This window comes from Cygnus atratus, chromosome 6, assembly GCF_013377495.2.
Source record: "Cygnus atratus isolate AKBS03 ecotype Queensland, Australia chromosome 6, CAtr_DNAZoo_HiC_assembly, whole genome shotgun sequence".
NCBI classification, from domain to species: Eukaryota; Metazoa; Chordata; class Aves; order Anseriformes; family Anatidae; genus Cygnus; species Cygnus atratus.
Window position 1 is genome coordinate 28,104,713 of NC_066367.1, and position 14,770 is coordinate 28,119,482.

General features: G+C 39.0%; 1 protein-coding gene across 1 annotated transcript in view; it reads left to right on the forward strand.

Moving 5' to 3' along the window:
• CNTNAP5 (contactin associated protein family member 5) overlaps positions 1–14,770 on the forward strand; it is a 216,383-nt gene that overhangs the window by 180,182 nt on the left and 21,431 nt on the right. The window contains exons 19-20 of the mRNA XM_050711667.1: positions 3,517–3,756; positions 5,346–5,570. Of these exons, the coding sequence (XP_050567624.1) occupies positions 3,517–3,756; positions 5,346–5,570 (465 nt within the window). The remainder of the gene's footprint in view (positions 1–3,516; positions 3,757–5,345; positions 5,571–14,770) is intronic.

The window sequence follows — 14,770 nt, forward strand, 5'->3', positions numbered from 1 at the left end:
ATGCGAAAGGGAGAAATGAATTTTCATTGCCAGTACATTGAGGATTACCCAAAATCAAACAAGCTCAAATTTTAGAGCAGCCTAAAGGAACTGGAAACCCATTTCTCACTTTCTTTTAGAGGGCATTGGGTATCTAACTGCTTCTGGCTGTTTTATAATCCTCAGCAATAGGATAGATATCCTTGTACCTGGTTATGTTCCTCTGTTAATTTGAAAAAAATTACAGTAGAAGGATCAAATCCTGAACAAGTTTACAAACTGATCACATTACAATATCAATGATTAGCTGATTACAATATCAACTTGACCAAACTCTGTGCAGCAGCAGGCCAATTTGGTCTGAAGGAACAGACAAAAATCCTTCCCTTCAATGGACTCACTCTCAGTATTTAAAATGAGTGACTTTGGATACTGCACCTTCTGGCATATCTTTGTTGTCCAAGAGGAGTTCTGTAACCATCTTCTCTGATGCTGTAGTCTGAGATGAAATGTGCTGTCTCATCCAGTGAAGGCGTGTTCATAACACCCCAGGATGAGGAGGAGAGTGGAAAGACATCTTCACAGACCTCTTTTAAAACAGGATTTGCACTCAGACTTGTAACATCAGAGAAGCAAAATAAAAATCCTGGGAGGTTACTTTCATGCCTACAGCCTTGATCAGAAATTTTTGTTCTACTTATTTGGTATGTTAAAGAGACTGGCAAAGTTAAGTGCTTCGGTTCCTGCTTTTATCTTGAGAGCAATGGTGTGAGGAATCCTTGGGGAAATCTCTGTCTCTTGTAAGTGGTCCAAAAACAACATACCACAGGCAGAGTCAACATCTGAGAAACTTTCTTGGGGGACAGAGAGAAGGAAGGAGAGAATAAGAAGGGGCATATTTTGCCTGTTTGATGTTGCTCTTGTTAAAAGAAACTGGGGACACTTTTGGATGTTTTAAAGGCCAGGAGTAGGCTTAAATTCTTGTGTATCCTGACTGCTTACTACAACTTTTAGTCTGAGACTAACAAGTGTGACTTGGATGTCTTCTGAGTAATATCATAGCAAGTTCTCCTACTCCCAAGTAATGATAGTAGTTGTTCTTACACTCTCATACCCTATCATTTTCTTTGCATCCATTACACAAAACAAGAACACTCCTAACATTCTTCACTTCAGCCTCCCTAATCCAGTTCTTACTAACAAAAAAGCCTTTGCTTTTAAAAGCAAATCCTCAGTTCACTGATAGAACCTTAATATATTATCCAGTTGTGTTACTAAGCTGTACTACTGGTGCTCAGTTGTGCTTCTTGCCCCCTCCTCTCAGACTCTTTCTTTTCTGCCTCAAGGCTTTTCAGTAAAATTCAGCTGCATAAATACCTTTCTGAAAGTGGCATTGCACATTTGCAACTTTAACCCTGTTTAACCCTGTTTTTTGTTGTTGTTGTTGTACCTGAGGCTTATCTTAAAATCTGTTTTCCTGAACAAAACATTTAGATTGCATGCATGAAATTGTGTAGTCCAACAGACCTATTAGGCTTTGCTAATTCTTCCTACTCTAATTTGGGAAAGATTTGTTTTGTTTTGTTTTCCATTTTTCTCGACTTCCACAGAATGTATTTGAAGATTAGTTCTGGTCAATAGAGGAAAACTTCCATAATGCCCAAATAATAAACAGATTTGCTTAATTGATGCTGTGTGGATCTAGGATTGGATAGATGGTCTCTGTTAAGCTCTATAATCTCCAGACATTAGAAGAGGAGAAGAGTAAGAAACTCGTATTACGCAGCTTTCCAAAGCACTACTGCGAGCAGTAAAAATATGGGCAGTTCAGTAAACATGACATCTGTAGAATACTTAACAATAGTTCCTTTAAAGTGTTACATTTAAATGTACCAGCTGGAATTTGTTTGTGTGCCAAAAAGAGTCAAGGAAATTTTCATTTATCCTTGAAAAATTTGTGGTTACTACCCGTACAAGAGAAAACAGAGTAACCAGTAATTTTAAAGGGAGAAATCACATTCCTTCTTACTTGGACATTACTGAAAATTTTGCATGGTGTGTTTGGTTTTGGAGTAAAATCTCCAAAGAAAAGGATCACGTGTACACAGTGCAAATGCAAAAGGTCCAATTGTTGTGCTCAGAGGGCCTTTAAAATAAGTAAGTTAACGTTCATTCATCTGGAAAGAGCAATTGGCTTAATAAGATTTTGAAAATGTTTGTTTCACTGAGAAAGTGAAACATAATATTAGTATAAAGTAAACCTCTCTTACACATACTATCTTGAACTTAGTTATTCTAATTCAAATCCAGTACTTCTGCTGTTAGCTTACCAGAAAGAAAAATAAGTCGGAATAGTATAACGGAACAATACTGTTTTGGTGAGATTGCTTCTCAGACTGTTGTTTCATTCTCATAGTTTGCAGAAGTCTTGATTTAATTAAACAATTTGTGACAGAAAAGATGCTCTTCTACAAGGACTCATCAAAAGATCAGTTATGCATTTTGTAATTGAACAAACTTCTATAGAAGAAGAATTTGGAAAGATAACTTCTTTCATACTTTCTTCTTTATTGATGCATTATCAATAAAGCTAGCATTTCAAGGGCTACAAGTGCTATTAATTTGTCGGCCAGAGTTAGATTTCATAGCAGCAATCAAAATTGTAGTAAATTTGAGAGCAAAACATTGGTAACTGCCTAACAAAGCCTACAATAATAAAAATGTTGATATTTTCACAAAGTACTCTGACTGTCATCAATAATTACTATTATTGTGAGAGACCACCTCCTAAGGGAAAACTATCTTCATTTCACTGTTCGAAATTTCAGTGGGCAGCTAAGATGCTCGTTAGCCTGTAGAGACTGGACTGCTCTCTTGCTAAAATCCATACAGCTTTGTTCTTCACAAAGAAATGCAATTATGTTTAACAATTGTAATAAATTTCACAACTGTAACCCAAACTCATGTTTCTTGCCTACAACAAACATTCACATGCAACATCAGGTTGGTCAGTCATGCATAAATTCTGACTCCAAAGTCATTTCCCTTCAGCCATCAAACCTGGCACTGAACATGATTCATCCTTGATAACTGGACTCATCAGCATGTGTAACTCATCTTATGTTGGGATCAGGGTGTTATTTATACTCCATACTATAGCAACAAATAGGAAAAAAAAAAAAAAAAAAAAGAGTTTCTCATTTATTAGGTGATATGTGTACTTATGAGAAAGAAGCTAATCTTTTCCCAAATGAATTTGCAATTTAAATACCAAACAGGGCAGTAGATAAGGCAGAAAAGAAAACAAGGGCAACTGGAAAGTTGGACGCAGCTTTAGTCCTTTCTTACAGATAGAGACCTTTAGTTTCCAGGGCTTTCCATCTGTCATCTTTTGCTACAGTGTGCGTTGATACACAAAAGATAATATTTTTAAAATTTAATGGATTCATATTTATACCTATGGATTGAACTTCAGGGCTTTGATTACTTTGTGGACTCATCAGTAAATGCATGTCCTATTTTTTCTCTCTTTTTCAGGGGGAACAGCTTCCAGACAAAAGGGCTTTATGGGATGTATTCGATCTCTGCATTTAAATGGACAGAAACTTGACCTTGAAGAAAGAGCTAAAATGACTTCTGGTGTTAAACCTGGATGTCCAGGACATTGCAGTAGTTATGGTAACCTGTGCCATAATGGAGGGAAATGTGTGGAGAAGTATAATGGGTATTACTGTGATTGTACCAACTCGGCCTATGAAGGACCGTTCTGCAAGAAAGGTAGGCAGAGAGCTTTGATCCTAAGTCATTAGTGGTCTCTGAATGTATCTAACACAATTTCATCCATGTCAGCTTGGTGTCCACCATATTAGAAGAGTGTGTTCTAATATCAGCTTTACCCTGAACATCCCTAAGTGTTCATGTTAAGTGGACTATAACTCCTCCTCTTGTTGACTTCGGTGATGGATGGCCTCAGAAATTAAAATGGTTCAAGCTGTACTGTTACTTAAATTACCAACTGTATTGCATGATTCCTGTATTCAGTTGCATATAACTTGGTCCAGACATTAACCAATAGGGCTGAAAACTTCCATGATGGTTCTTCCCATGTATGAATGCTTCATTTGCTTGGTTTTAAACCTCATCCAGCTTTGTCCACCTTAATAAAATCTTAAGGGCTTTTCATTACAGAATTTTGGAACAATGATGTGACAAAAAGAGTTAATCTTTTTATTTTTGTTGCTATCACTGTGATAACCCATCTAAACCTGGCCATAAGAAGAGACATCAAAAATAAATGTGCAACATTCAGGACAAAACGGATTTCCATGGTTTAGTTTCTGATAAGTGTGTCCTCACTGAACCTGTTTGCTGGCTTTTAGGAGATGGTGCCAACACCAGAAAAAGGAGCAGGGCAAATAAATAGCAACCAGTTTAAATAACATGCTCTTTGGGAGAGGAAGAAACTACCAAAATCACTGCTCAATAACAGCAAGGTGTAATGTGAGTGTTTTAATTTCCGTGACTGCCCCTCACCTTACAAATGTGACAGGCTAAGTGGGCCACATCATCTGCTGGTGTAAATCGGCTTAGTTGTACTCAAGTCCATAGAACTATGCCCACTTACATGAGCTGAGGATTTGGCACGGATGTCACGGGAGGCATATAGAATACCCACATAGTGTCCTGTTAGGAGATACTGCTATAGTGGCGGATCTGCTTTATTGGAGAGAGTACTTGTAATCAGCCAGTAGTGGAAGATATTACCATCCTGACTTTGCTGTGTCTCACATTAGGAAAACTGCTGTTGTCACATGCATGTATTTCATGGCCAGACTGTGTTGCGTGTTGAAAACATAACTGTGAGATCTTATAGTTTGAGTACACACAGGTAGATATTTGTCTTCTTTTGAAGCTACTGCTCTCCCTCAGTGAGTGTCTTTGGATTAATGTGTTGTTTTAATAATGACTTTGCTTAAAAAGAAGACTAGAAAAGACAAATATATTGTTGTCATTACTGTGGGGGAAGACAGAGAATATTGCCTTACATGTCAACTGTCAGAAGGTAGTAAACTGAGCGTTTATTTGACTGACCAACATTTTGACCTGTTCCATCTTGTGGAGCTATGATTCAAGCCCTAAAACTGTTGAATATAGAGGCCTGTCTCTGTACACTGCCCTTCTATGCATCAGACAAATAGACTGTAAGGGAGGGCACTCTGCTCATCCAAAGGAATGGTGATGTCAGCTGGATCAGGGGCATTTTGCCATGTTCTGCTTCTGAGGCAGTCAGCTCATGCGCATGCCTGTCTGGGACATCTGAAAATGCAGTGGCTGAAACGATTCCCTTGGTTTATATGTGCTTTCAGAGGTTTCTGCGTTATTTGAAGCCAGCACTTCCGTTACCTATATTTTCCAAGAACCTTATCCTGTCACAAAAAATGCAAGCAGTTCAAGCTCTGCCATTTATGCGGATGCTGTCATGCCCAAGGAAAATATTGCATTTAGCTTTCTCACTGCACATACTCCAAGCCTTCTGCTGTACATCAACACCTACTTTCATGAATATTTGGCTGTGATTCTCTCCAAAAATGGTAAGTACTCTTGATTTGCTACCAAAGGGAGACCAATGTGGCTATGATTTTTGTGAGAATAGTACCTGCAACTTTATCAGCTTTGTGGTATTCAGTTCATGCAAATAGCCATCACTCTTGTTTATGTCCCTTTATTTGGCATTCAGTGCTACACTTGCCTATTCAGTCTTTGAATAATTATGTTGTTGGGGCTTAAAATGTGCTTTGACTTCCATTTGGCAAGACTGCACAATAGCAATTCCTTGCTATTTATTCCACAGTGAGATCCATTAGGCCTCCAGGATAAAGGAATGAGAAATTCCATGACTGTACAAGAACACTTGGTGCAGAAATATATTATTTTATCTTTTGCACTCTCTATTGGCATGCGTATTGCTCTTCACTGCATTGTTTCAATGGAATATGGCCAGTACATCTGAGTATTAAAGCCAGAAAATGTACAGATCTTCTAGGTTCACTGACCAGAACAACCATTTGCTATTAGAAGGTAAATGGTGTGGGCACATTCTGAAAACATGTAAAGATTTTAGGGGCATAGACCCTCTGTCTTCTCAGTGAGGCTCTGGCTTCTGAGTCCTTGCAGTGCTTTCAGAAAACTTACTCCAGACATGCATCATCCTATACAAATTGGGATGTTTGAATTATTCAAGACTTATCAGGCACTGGAGCACTGGAAATGATGAGTAAGCATATTGGTGAGTCACTAGCCTGTGGCAGAACAATAGAAAGTTAATGTTATGTGCTTGAATATGTACATTTGACCGAATGACCCAGACCACTCTGAAGCCTTGCAAATTCCAAAATAGCTAAGCTCTGAAGTACCATCAAATTAAAGTATAAAGGAGAAAAAAGAAAAAAAAAAAAAAAAAAAAAAAAAAAGCTCTTATTCTCTGTATGGATTTTGCAGTAGTTTATATCCTGGTTATGTCATGTGGCCAGCATTCAGGCTGGCATGGGATGAATAGCCAAATCCCTGGCTGCCCCTCCTGCAGCCAGGGCAGTATCAGCCTGGGGCCCATCTCCCCTAAGGGAAGTAGCAGGAGGGTGGTGGGACTCTTGAGGAAACCTTCTTTTTTCTCCTCTGCCATCCAGTCCCACATTTCCATCTCCACTTTGCTCTCAGATGCAGGTGTTCAGTGTATATGATGTTCAGATATATGAATATTCCAGTGCAAAGCTCCAGAGTTGGAGAGGTTAGTCCCTGCTGAGGTGAAAGCTTGGAATTTGCTTCTCAGTTACACTGAGGTCTCTTTATGCCAATCAAGCAATCAAAAATAGCCCTAAAGTAAATTAAAATGTAATATCCATTTATATCACCTTTACTGCTGTCGGAGTAGTATAAAATGACCTTAGAAACATGAGTCAATTGCCTTTTATTGATGAAATGCAACCATCAGCGAGGTGCAGTTGGGAGGTCTCTAAGAGGCAGGAACTCTCTAATGGTGATTGGGGAAGGAGTTGGGAACAGGACACTGGGATCTCTTGTAGTAGCTCAGCAGGACCACAGATTTTACAATAAATGTTTCATTTTGGCAGCTGCATCATCTGCAGAACTCCTCTTTGGCTCAGAAAGAGATAGAGATTCTTCCACTTCCAGAAATTAGGTGGAGCAGCTCTTAGCACACTCAGAATCAGGAGGCAGTTTGGACAGTAGTGTCTTTCTCATCTCTGTATGTATCTTTACTCATCTGTAAAATGAAGAGAACATTAGTTTAAAGGGTTGGTGAGATGTCAGGCTCCAAAACCCTGGACAATTAAAATGTAGCATTGTACACAAAGAATTAAGATAACTAGCTGACCTTGGTTTCTAAGTCCTGTAAGTCTCTTTAGATTTGTTCTATGCTTGCTCCTGTGTCATTCTGTCAGGACAGTCATTTTAGTCATGTATATTCTCTGTCTTCTGTTCCATATCAGTAGTTTTTTAAATCTCATGTCCTCTTATTTTTTAGTCTTGTTGGAATTGAAATTATTCCAATGAAAATAATGTTCAAATTATTCAGATTGTGTTACTCTTTCTTCCTCCAAGAGGTTTATGCTTGCCATAAAGTTACTGGGCTATGAATAATAATATTCTTTGTACCATTAAAAGTGAGCACAATTCCTTCTCTTTTATTGGCTCATTTTCAAGAATATTTGCTGAGACTGACAATGTATAGTAGGACTTAGGTAGGTCCCTGCCATGTAACTGATAGTTAAATAAAGGTTAGGCTTCTGGTGAAATGGGGATGGGCATTCTCGCTTAAGAGGTGTGCAGTAATATTCTTTGCCATAATCCTAATGCCCTTTCCACTTGTTAAGAAACTATATTGGAAGAGTCTATGTATACTTTAATGCTTCACAACCCAACCAAACTTTTGTAAGTATTTTTGAAGCTTCTGTTGGTGTATCCTGTCACCCCTTTTTTCTATCAGCCACAAACCAACTATGCAAATTATTAGTTAATAAAAATGGCAATGAGAAGAATGTTCCTGGTAGTTCAGACTTCTCACATTAAATAACGTAAAAGAAGTGAAAGTGTCTGCAAGGCTTGTTCATATTTAGACTATATTGAAAGGAGTTTATGTGAAAATGAGCTTGTATGGGCAACTGTGGTCTAATCCAGTCAGGTGTGAAATATTCCCTGTAAAATCAATTGGTTTCAGTAAAATTAATAAATAATCACATTTAACCCCAAGCACTTTACACTGGCAGACTGTAAAGGAGGTCATATCATTAGAACATACAGTACATACTGATTGAGACACCAGAATTTTGGTAGTAAAATGATACACTTAGAGTTACTCAATGGGTCAGTTTGAGATCTGGGAATGGAAATAAAATCTCCTCATACTCAGTCATTTCTTTATGCATGCTGCACATTGCCACTCACATAGAAAGCCCTTCCAGTGCTTGGAGCCTTAGAGGGCAGGTGCTTCATGTAGGAAATAAAGATATAACAGATGTTGGGCACCACCATGTGTCAGTGAAGGAGCTACCATTCTGGATCTATACAGATGACCTCCTTCTCTTAAATTAGATGCTCAGTGGTGCCTTGCAACTACTATTTCTAGAAACAGTTCCCACTCTAGTGATTTATCTATATCACAATGTTTTTCTTACCTCTGGTCAATGGATTTCATGTCATGGCATGGGTAAGTTTTCTAAAGTTTATGTTTTTAAAGATGACACAGTAGGGATTCTTCCTGCTATTAGTGAATACTTAGTCTTCTATATCACACATGTGCCTTTGAAAATGGATGCAATAACTTAACATTTCTGTCCTCCCCAGTCTTCTTAGAATCATAGAATGGTTTGGATTGGAAGGGACCTTAAAGACCACCTAATTCCATCCCCCCTGCCATGGGCAGGGATACCTTCCACTAGACCAGGTTGCTCAGAGCCTCATCCAACCTGGTCTTAGACACTTCCGAGGATGGGACATCCACAAGACTTTTTCTAGATTATTTTTTTTCAGGGGGTATATGCCCTTGAACATCTGCATCTTGTAACACTAATTAATCGAATGGTGAGGAGTCTGGTTTGGTGTCGTTAATTAGCATGATGAAAGACATTTGCACATCACAGAGCTGTGCTTTCTTATGAATAGTGCTGCAAGGTCATGTGCTTTGTGATCTTTCATCCTTGAGGGATAGCTGAGTAACCTGATTATTTTGTGTCTATGGACAGAGCTGTGGTGCAGCAGAGCCACTGTGGGTGCACTCTCAAGCTTGTCACAGTAATGGTGGGTAAAAGTCTGGTCCATTTATAAATGGCTCCCGGCAATACCAACACTGCAGAAGGGCACTGCTTCCACAGTGTTATGCAAATACAGCTGGTCTTGTCTCCTGGTCAGAGCTGCTCCATATGTGGCCTGCCTTTGCACTTTTCTCATCTTTCTCCTGCACATGCGCACGCGCACACTACTTTCTCTTCCCAGGGCTGCAAATGCACTGCATCAGTCTTAGGATGAGGCTCTGGGAACTAGGCTGCACTCTCCTTTTCATTCCACATTTTTGCTAATTTGCATGATTTCACCAAATTATCAGTAACTTAGTATTATAATGCACTCAGCTTGATACCTAAAGATAGAAATTGATGGGAGTGGGAAATGTCAGGATAGAAACCATTAGTGCCTCTTGTTTCTATATTCTTCTCTTCCCTCTGCAAGTAATCAAATGTGATATGAATATGATGATGATGTCTAGAAAATGTTTCTTTCTTTCTTGCCTTTGTCTGTTAGTATGTTTGGGCTTCTTCAATTCCAAATCTAGAAAAAGAGCAGATAGCCAACATCAAAGAAAAGAGATAGGATCTCAAACTATTCTAGAATGACTGAAATGTATCTGAAGTTATTATCTGATCTCCTAAGAAACCAAGCAATTTGAGTCCCTTTTTTATTGCCTCTATTCATGACCTATTGTCATGAGAGTGAGCTCTGTTCCCAATTTCTTTAGGAAAGCAAGTCTCTGAAATTGCATAGGAAGGATTAAAGACAAGAAAAAAGCACATTACAAGCAAATGTACAATTGAAAACAGCTTGCAAAATTCTTCTATCAGCTCTGTGATATTGTGATATTCAAAATATAGTAGCAGGACCTAGATCAGCCTTACAGCCCTGTCCTAAAAGTTCTTGAAATCAGCTGATGCTTAATTGGAAAAGAAACCAAAAGCTGTAATAGAGGTGGGCTAAATTAACAGTCTTAAAAAGAAAATGTCATCATTGAGAAGCTACTGACATTTTGCCTTTTAATAAACTAGTAATCTACTCTCATCTCCTTATGTCTCAAACTCAGCAGCAGCCTTTCTATTGAAGGCATGTAAATTATCCTTGTAGTTTTTGCCTTGCAAATCTGGTAAGCTGTGTCTCCAACAATTTTTCTCAAACAAAAACAAAGCTTTTGTCATTCAGTGTTAAAGGCAGGCCAAAATAAACTAATTCATTCTTTGAGCCAAGGACTCTTGAATCTGTGCATTGCAGGGTTCAATGGAGCAAAGCTAAATTAGAGAAAATAGGATCTACTGCAACATTGGGGTGGGTTTGGGGGGTGACTTTCAAGTCTTCACTGGGGCTTTCTCTGTTTGAGAACACCTTCTGGTTTAAAGAGTTTCAACACCCATTGAACAACCTGCATAATTTACGTGACTGTGAAGTGGGAAATTGTGCCAAGGTTCAGGTATAGTTATTTTTAACAGATCAGGAGCAGGAAAGTAAGTCATGTTGGGAAGTGAGGAAGACAGCTTTGTTGAGGAGACTAGTTCTCAAGCAACTCTGAATAGACTAAGAAATGTTTCTTGCCTAGCTCTGGTTTAAATCATTAAATGCTTTATACGGCAAATAGGAGAGTATATTTTCTAAAAATCATTTCGAAAAATTGCTGTAGTTGGTCCTGAAATCTTTTGTTTACTGGGGGAGTGGGTAGTGAGAGTTTGATCAGGAATGCTGAATGTAAAAAAAAAATTGCCCCTGATTGACTGTGAATGGGACACTGTCTGTGGCACCATAAGTGGAAGGACTGAATAGCAGGAGATCTTCCAAACAGTTTCTTTATGTAAACAGAGAAACTTCTCTTGTTAGAAACATCTCTGGTCCCTTCGATGATCCCTTGTTGTATGCACACCTCACAGAAAGTGGACATACTGATTAGAGTTTTCAGTTCAAATCCTGCACTAAAGTCATTGAGTCATCTGAGTGGACTTGGCACCCAAAGCCTTTTTCGGTTGTTTTGTTTTGTTTTACCATATGCTATTCTAAATCTCTAAGTGTACAAGACTTCTTTGAAAGGAGAAGCAGTCATAGCATTCAGCCAAGGACTCTGGCAGATTTCTTTATCTGCTTTCCAAGAGGACAGAGCTGAAAGATCTGTCTCATTAGCTCAATTCATGGACATGTTTGTACTCACAGAGATCATTTTACTGTGCTGAAGGGTCAAGAGATGTTCTGGAGACCCACAAGGGAGAAACAAGGGAACTGTAATTGGATTACATTGAGCAGGAATGGCTGAGCATGCAGTTAATAATTGATCTTTGCTCTGCATATATACAGACTGACTTTGAACTTACTGGTTTCTGACATAAAACCCCAGACCAATGGCCGCAGATAATCAGCTAGGAAGAAAACATACATTTATATTTGACTGAAGGAGGTGTTTATCTCCTGGAAGATTGAAATGTCAAGCTCACATTGTGCTGTTAAAAAGTCATTTTTATTTTTGGATTTCTAAGGAGTTGTCCCAAAAGGAGCGGGGAGGAAGGACAGAGTCAGAAGCTCCTGTTTAAGTGGATGCTGCAGATTATATATGTGTGTGTGTGTTTGTGTTCTTCAGTAATTCTGAAGTGTCTTTTTACAACCTGACTTGCCAAAAACTTTAGCCATGAGGATTATCTTAGTGATTTCTCAGTTATTCCTAAATTATGAAGTATCTATGTTGTGGATGTAGAGATATGTAGTCTGGCAGAAATTCAAGTGCTGCTGCGGAGCAGTGTAGCTGTTTCCACACAACTTGGAACAGGCAAACCTTCTTCTGTCTTGCTTATAACATCCCTATTAGCATGTTAATTTTTCCCATTAAAAATGAGTTATGCTGGCTGTTACACTGGATAATGAAGAGGGACTTTGTCCCTCTTTGCCTGAGGAAAATGGGTGTTTATGTCTCATTTTTTACTAGCAAGACCAGCCTTCAGGAATCCTGTGTCCCAGAGATCAGGGGGAAAATCTGGAACAAGCAAGATGTACCCTCAGTGAGAGAGGAAACTGGACAAACATAAGTCTGTGAGTTCACATGAGTACTGAGAGAGCTGGCAGATGTCAGTTTATGCTGGGCACTGCCCAGTTGGAAAGCAGCTTCCCAGAAAAGGGCCTGGAGTCCTTATGAATGCTAAGTTGTACATGAGCCAGCAGTGTGCCCTTACTGCAAAGAGGCCTAATGGTATGAGCCAGGATCTTGGTGCAGGCAGGTTGGTGTGAATTCCTCGGGGTATCACAGCAGAGGTTCTCGGTCTTTTTTGCCTGCAAGCTCTTTGCACAGAGTTGGTGTTGATGTGTAATTTGCAAAGCCAGGTCAAACTTGTGAAATATAATTCATCGGATGTTACTTTGTTTTGTTCACTGGGTAAAAAGTAAAGGCTTTTCCTGCCAGCCTGGCTGCTACACTAGTCTTAAATGAAAAGTACTCTGTAAGATCAAAGCCTGGCTAGATTTCGCTTTATACAAAGATGAGTGAACTGTAGGACCCTACTGAGTGTCTGACCATGAGAAGATTAATGGCATACAGTGTGTGTTCAAAGACAAGAGGAGAGATCTGAGCATCAGATCCAATAGTATTATACAGATAGCTTTTGTTAAATGAAGGGTCTTAAATTGACTTTTGAAATTCCACAGCATGCATGGAAAAAGTATAGGTTAAAATTTACCAGAATAAATCTCAGAACCAGAAAGCGGGTAATTTCAGGGAGATTTAATTTCATCTGATGCCCTGAACTCTTCTCTTCATCTTTACATTAAATCACCTTTGGGGAAAAAAGTAATTAATGTAACATCACAGTGTAAAAGAAAAGGCAACCAGTCCTTCACCAGAAAGAAGTAGCTAGACATGGAGAGGTAGTGATAATGCTGATAGTGGGTAACAGTATTATTTGAAACTGCTGCTCATCCAGAGGTTTTCTGTAATTTTCCAAAGGATGTTAGCATTCATCTACTTCACCAACAGATAATATGTAGCACAGAGAAGGAAAATGATTTGTCAATAGTCAACAAGTTGGTAAATCGGGAATGGTGGCAGCACTCTCCCCATTGCCTCCAGGGTACACAAATATACTGCTGTGTATGATGGTAGGATACCCATGAGCTGAACTCATGTGGACAGTGATTAGTATATTCCATATCTATGGGTTAGCCCTTTTCCCATTTTAGGCCCAGCCACATGGGCATGAATATGGGTTGTTTTGTATAGAACATTCCCCTTAAAATCATTGGAACAACCTTGGTGTATAAGCCACTGCATGATGAGATATACAACTGTGGACCTCTGGGTCATCTTTTAGACTTGCAATATTTTCTAGCTTTGGAGTAAGATGCATCTGCCAGTTCCTTTTTAATTGCTGGTCAGCCTGTGTTAAGCCAACTGGAGGCTGGTGGAAATGAGATGTCTACCAAGGTTAAACAAATTTGTCAGTCGCATAAGGGAACTAGCTGCATTTGTTGATGTTTAAGTGAAATTCTTAATTCTGCTCCAGCTGCCTAGCAGGATTGCAAAGCAAGCTGAGGTCATGGGCCTCCAGACAGACTCCTATTCTGCTTGCTTGTTTGTTTTTAAGGAGGGGGCTGGTTAGTTTTTGTTGTTGTTTTGCTTTTTTTTCTTCTCTAAATTGAAGAAATGCAATGTGAAAGTGTGTTATTAATATACGATGTCTTGAATATGATCTGTAAGTCCTGAATGCTTCAAGTCTTGAGTGGGAAGTATTCAAATAAGCACCTTTTTCACTGCCATGAGAGATTAGCAGAATTTGGGAGGCATGATTTATTTTTTTAACCGTGTAAAACAGTGTCATCTGAACCAACACTGTAGCTGAGAAATCGTATCAGCAAACATGTTCAGCAGTTTCTCCTCTTTGTTTTCTCTGAGCAAAGCAAATAGCAAGAGTCATCTCCTAAAAATGTGCAAGTATTTTCTTAGTTAAAAGCCAGTGGATGCAGAGGAGATGGGCCCTGTTCTTTGAATCACCAGTGGCACTTCCACTGAAGAGTAAATTTACTGAGTAAATATCCCTGGGGAGAAGCTGCTAATTAAGGAGCAGGTTTCTTAGCCAGCTGCTCCTAACCAAGAAAGCATTTGTTCATTTTTAAATATCTAGGCTATAAAGAGGGACACTGAAGCTGTACAAGTTGCCAGAGAGGTATTTTCTGGTAGAGATGACTGAAAGTTGTCATTTGTTATTCTGCAATCAGGAATGAAAAAGCGACATTTCCACTTTACGAGTTGCAAATGACTTTCTGGGCTAAATATTTTAATTCTTTTCATAATAGCAACAATATCAATAGGCTTACTAATATTTCCCACCTGTTGTTTAATTGGTGCTGTCCTTTATTATTTTGTCTGTTAGCAATAGCTCAGTAAGTGCTGAGGGTGGGTAGGGTTAGCATCAGTAACACCTTCCTGTCTGACGAGGGTGACTGCCAGTGTGAGAGAGCTCGTAGAGGTCCTGTTGGTACTTCTGTATTTCTG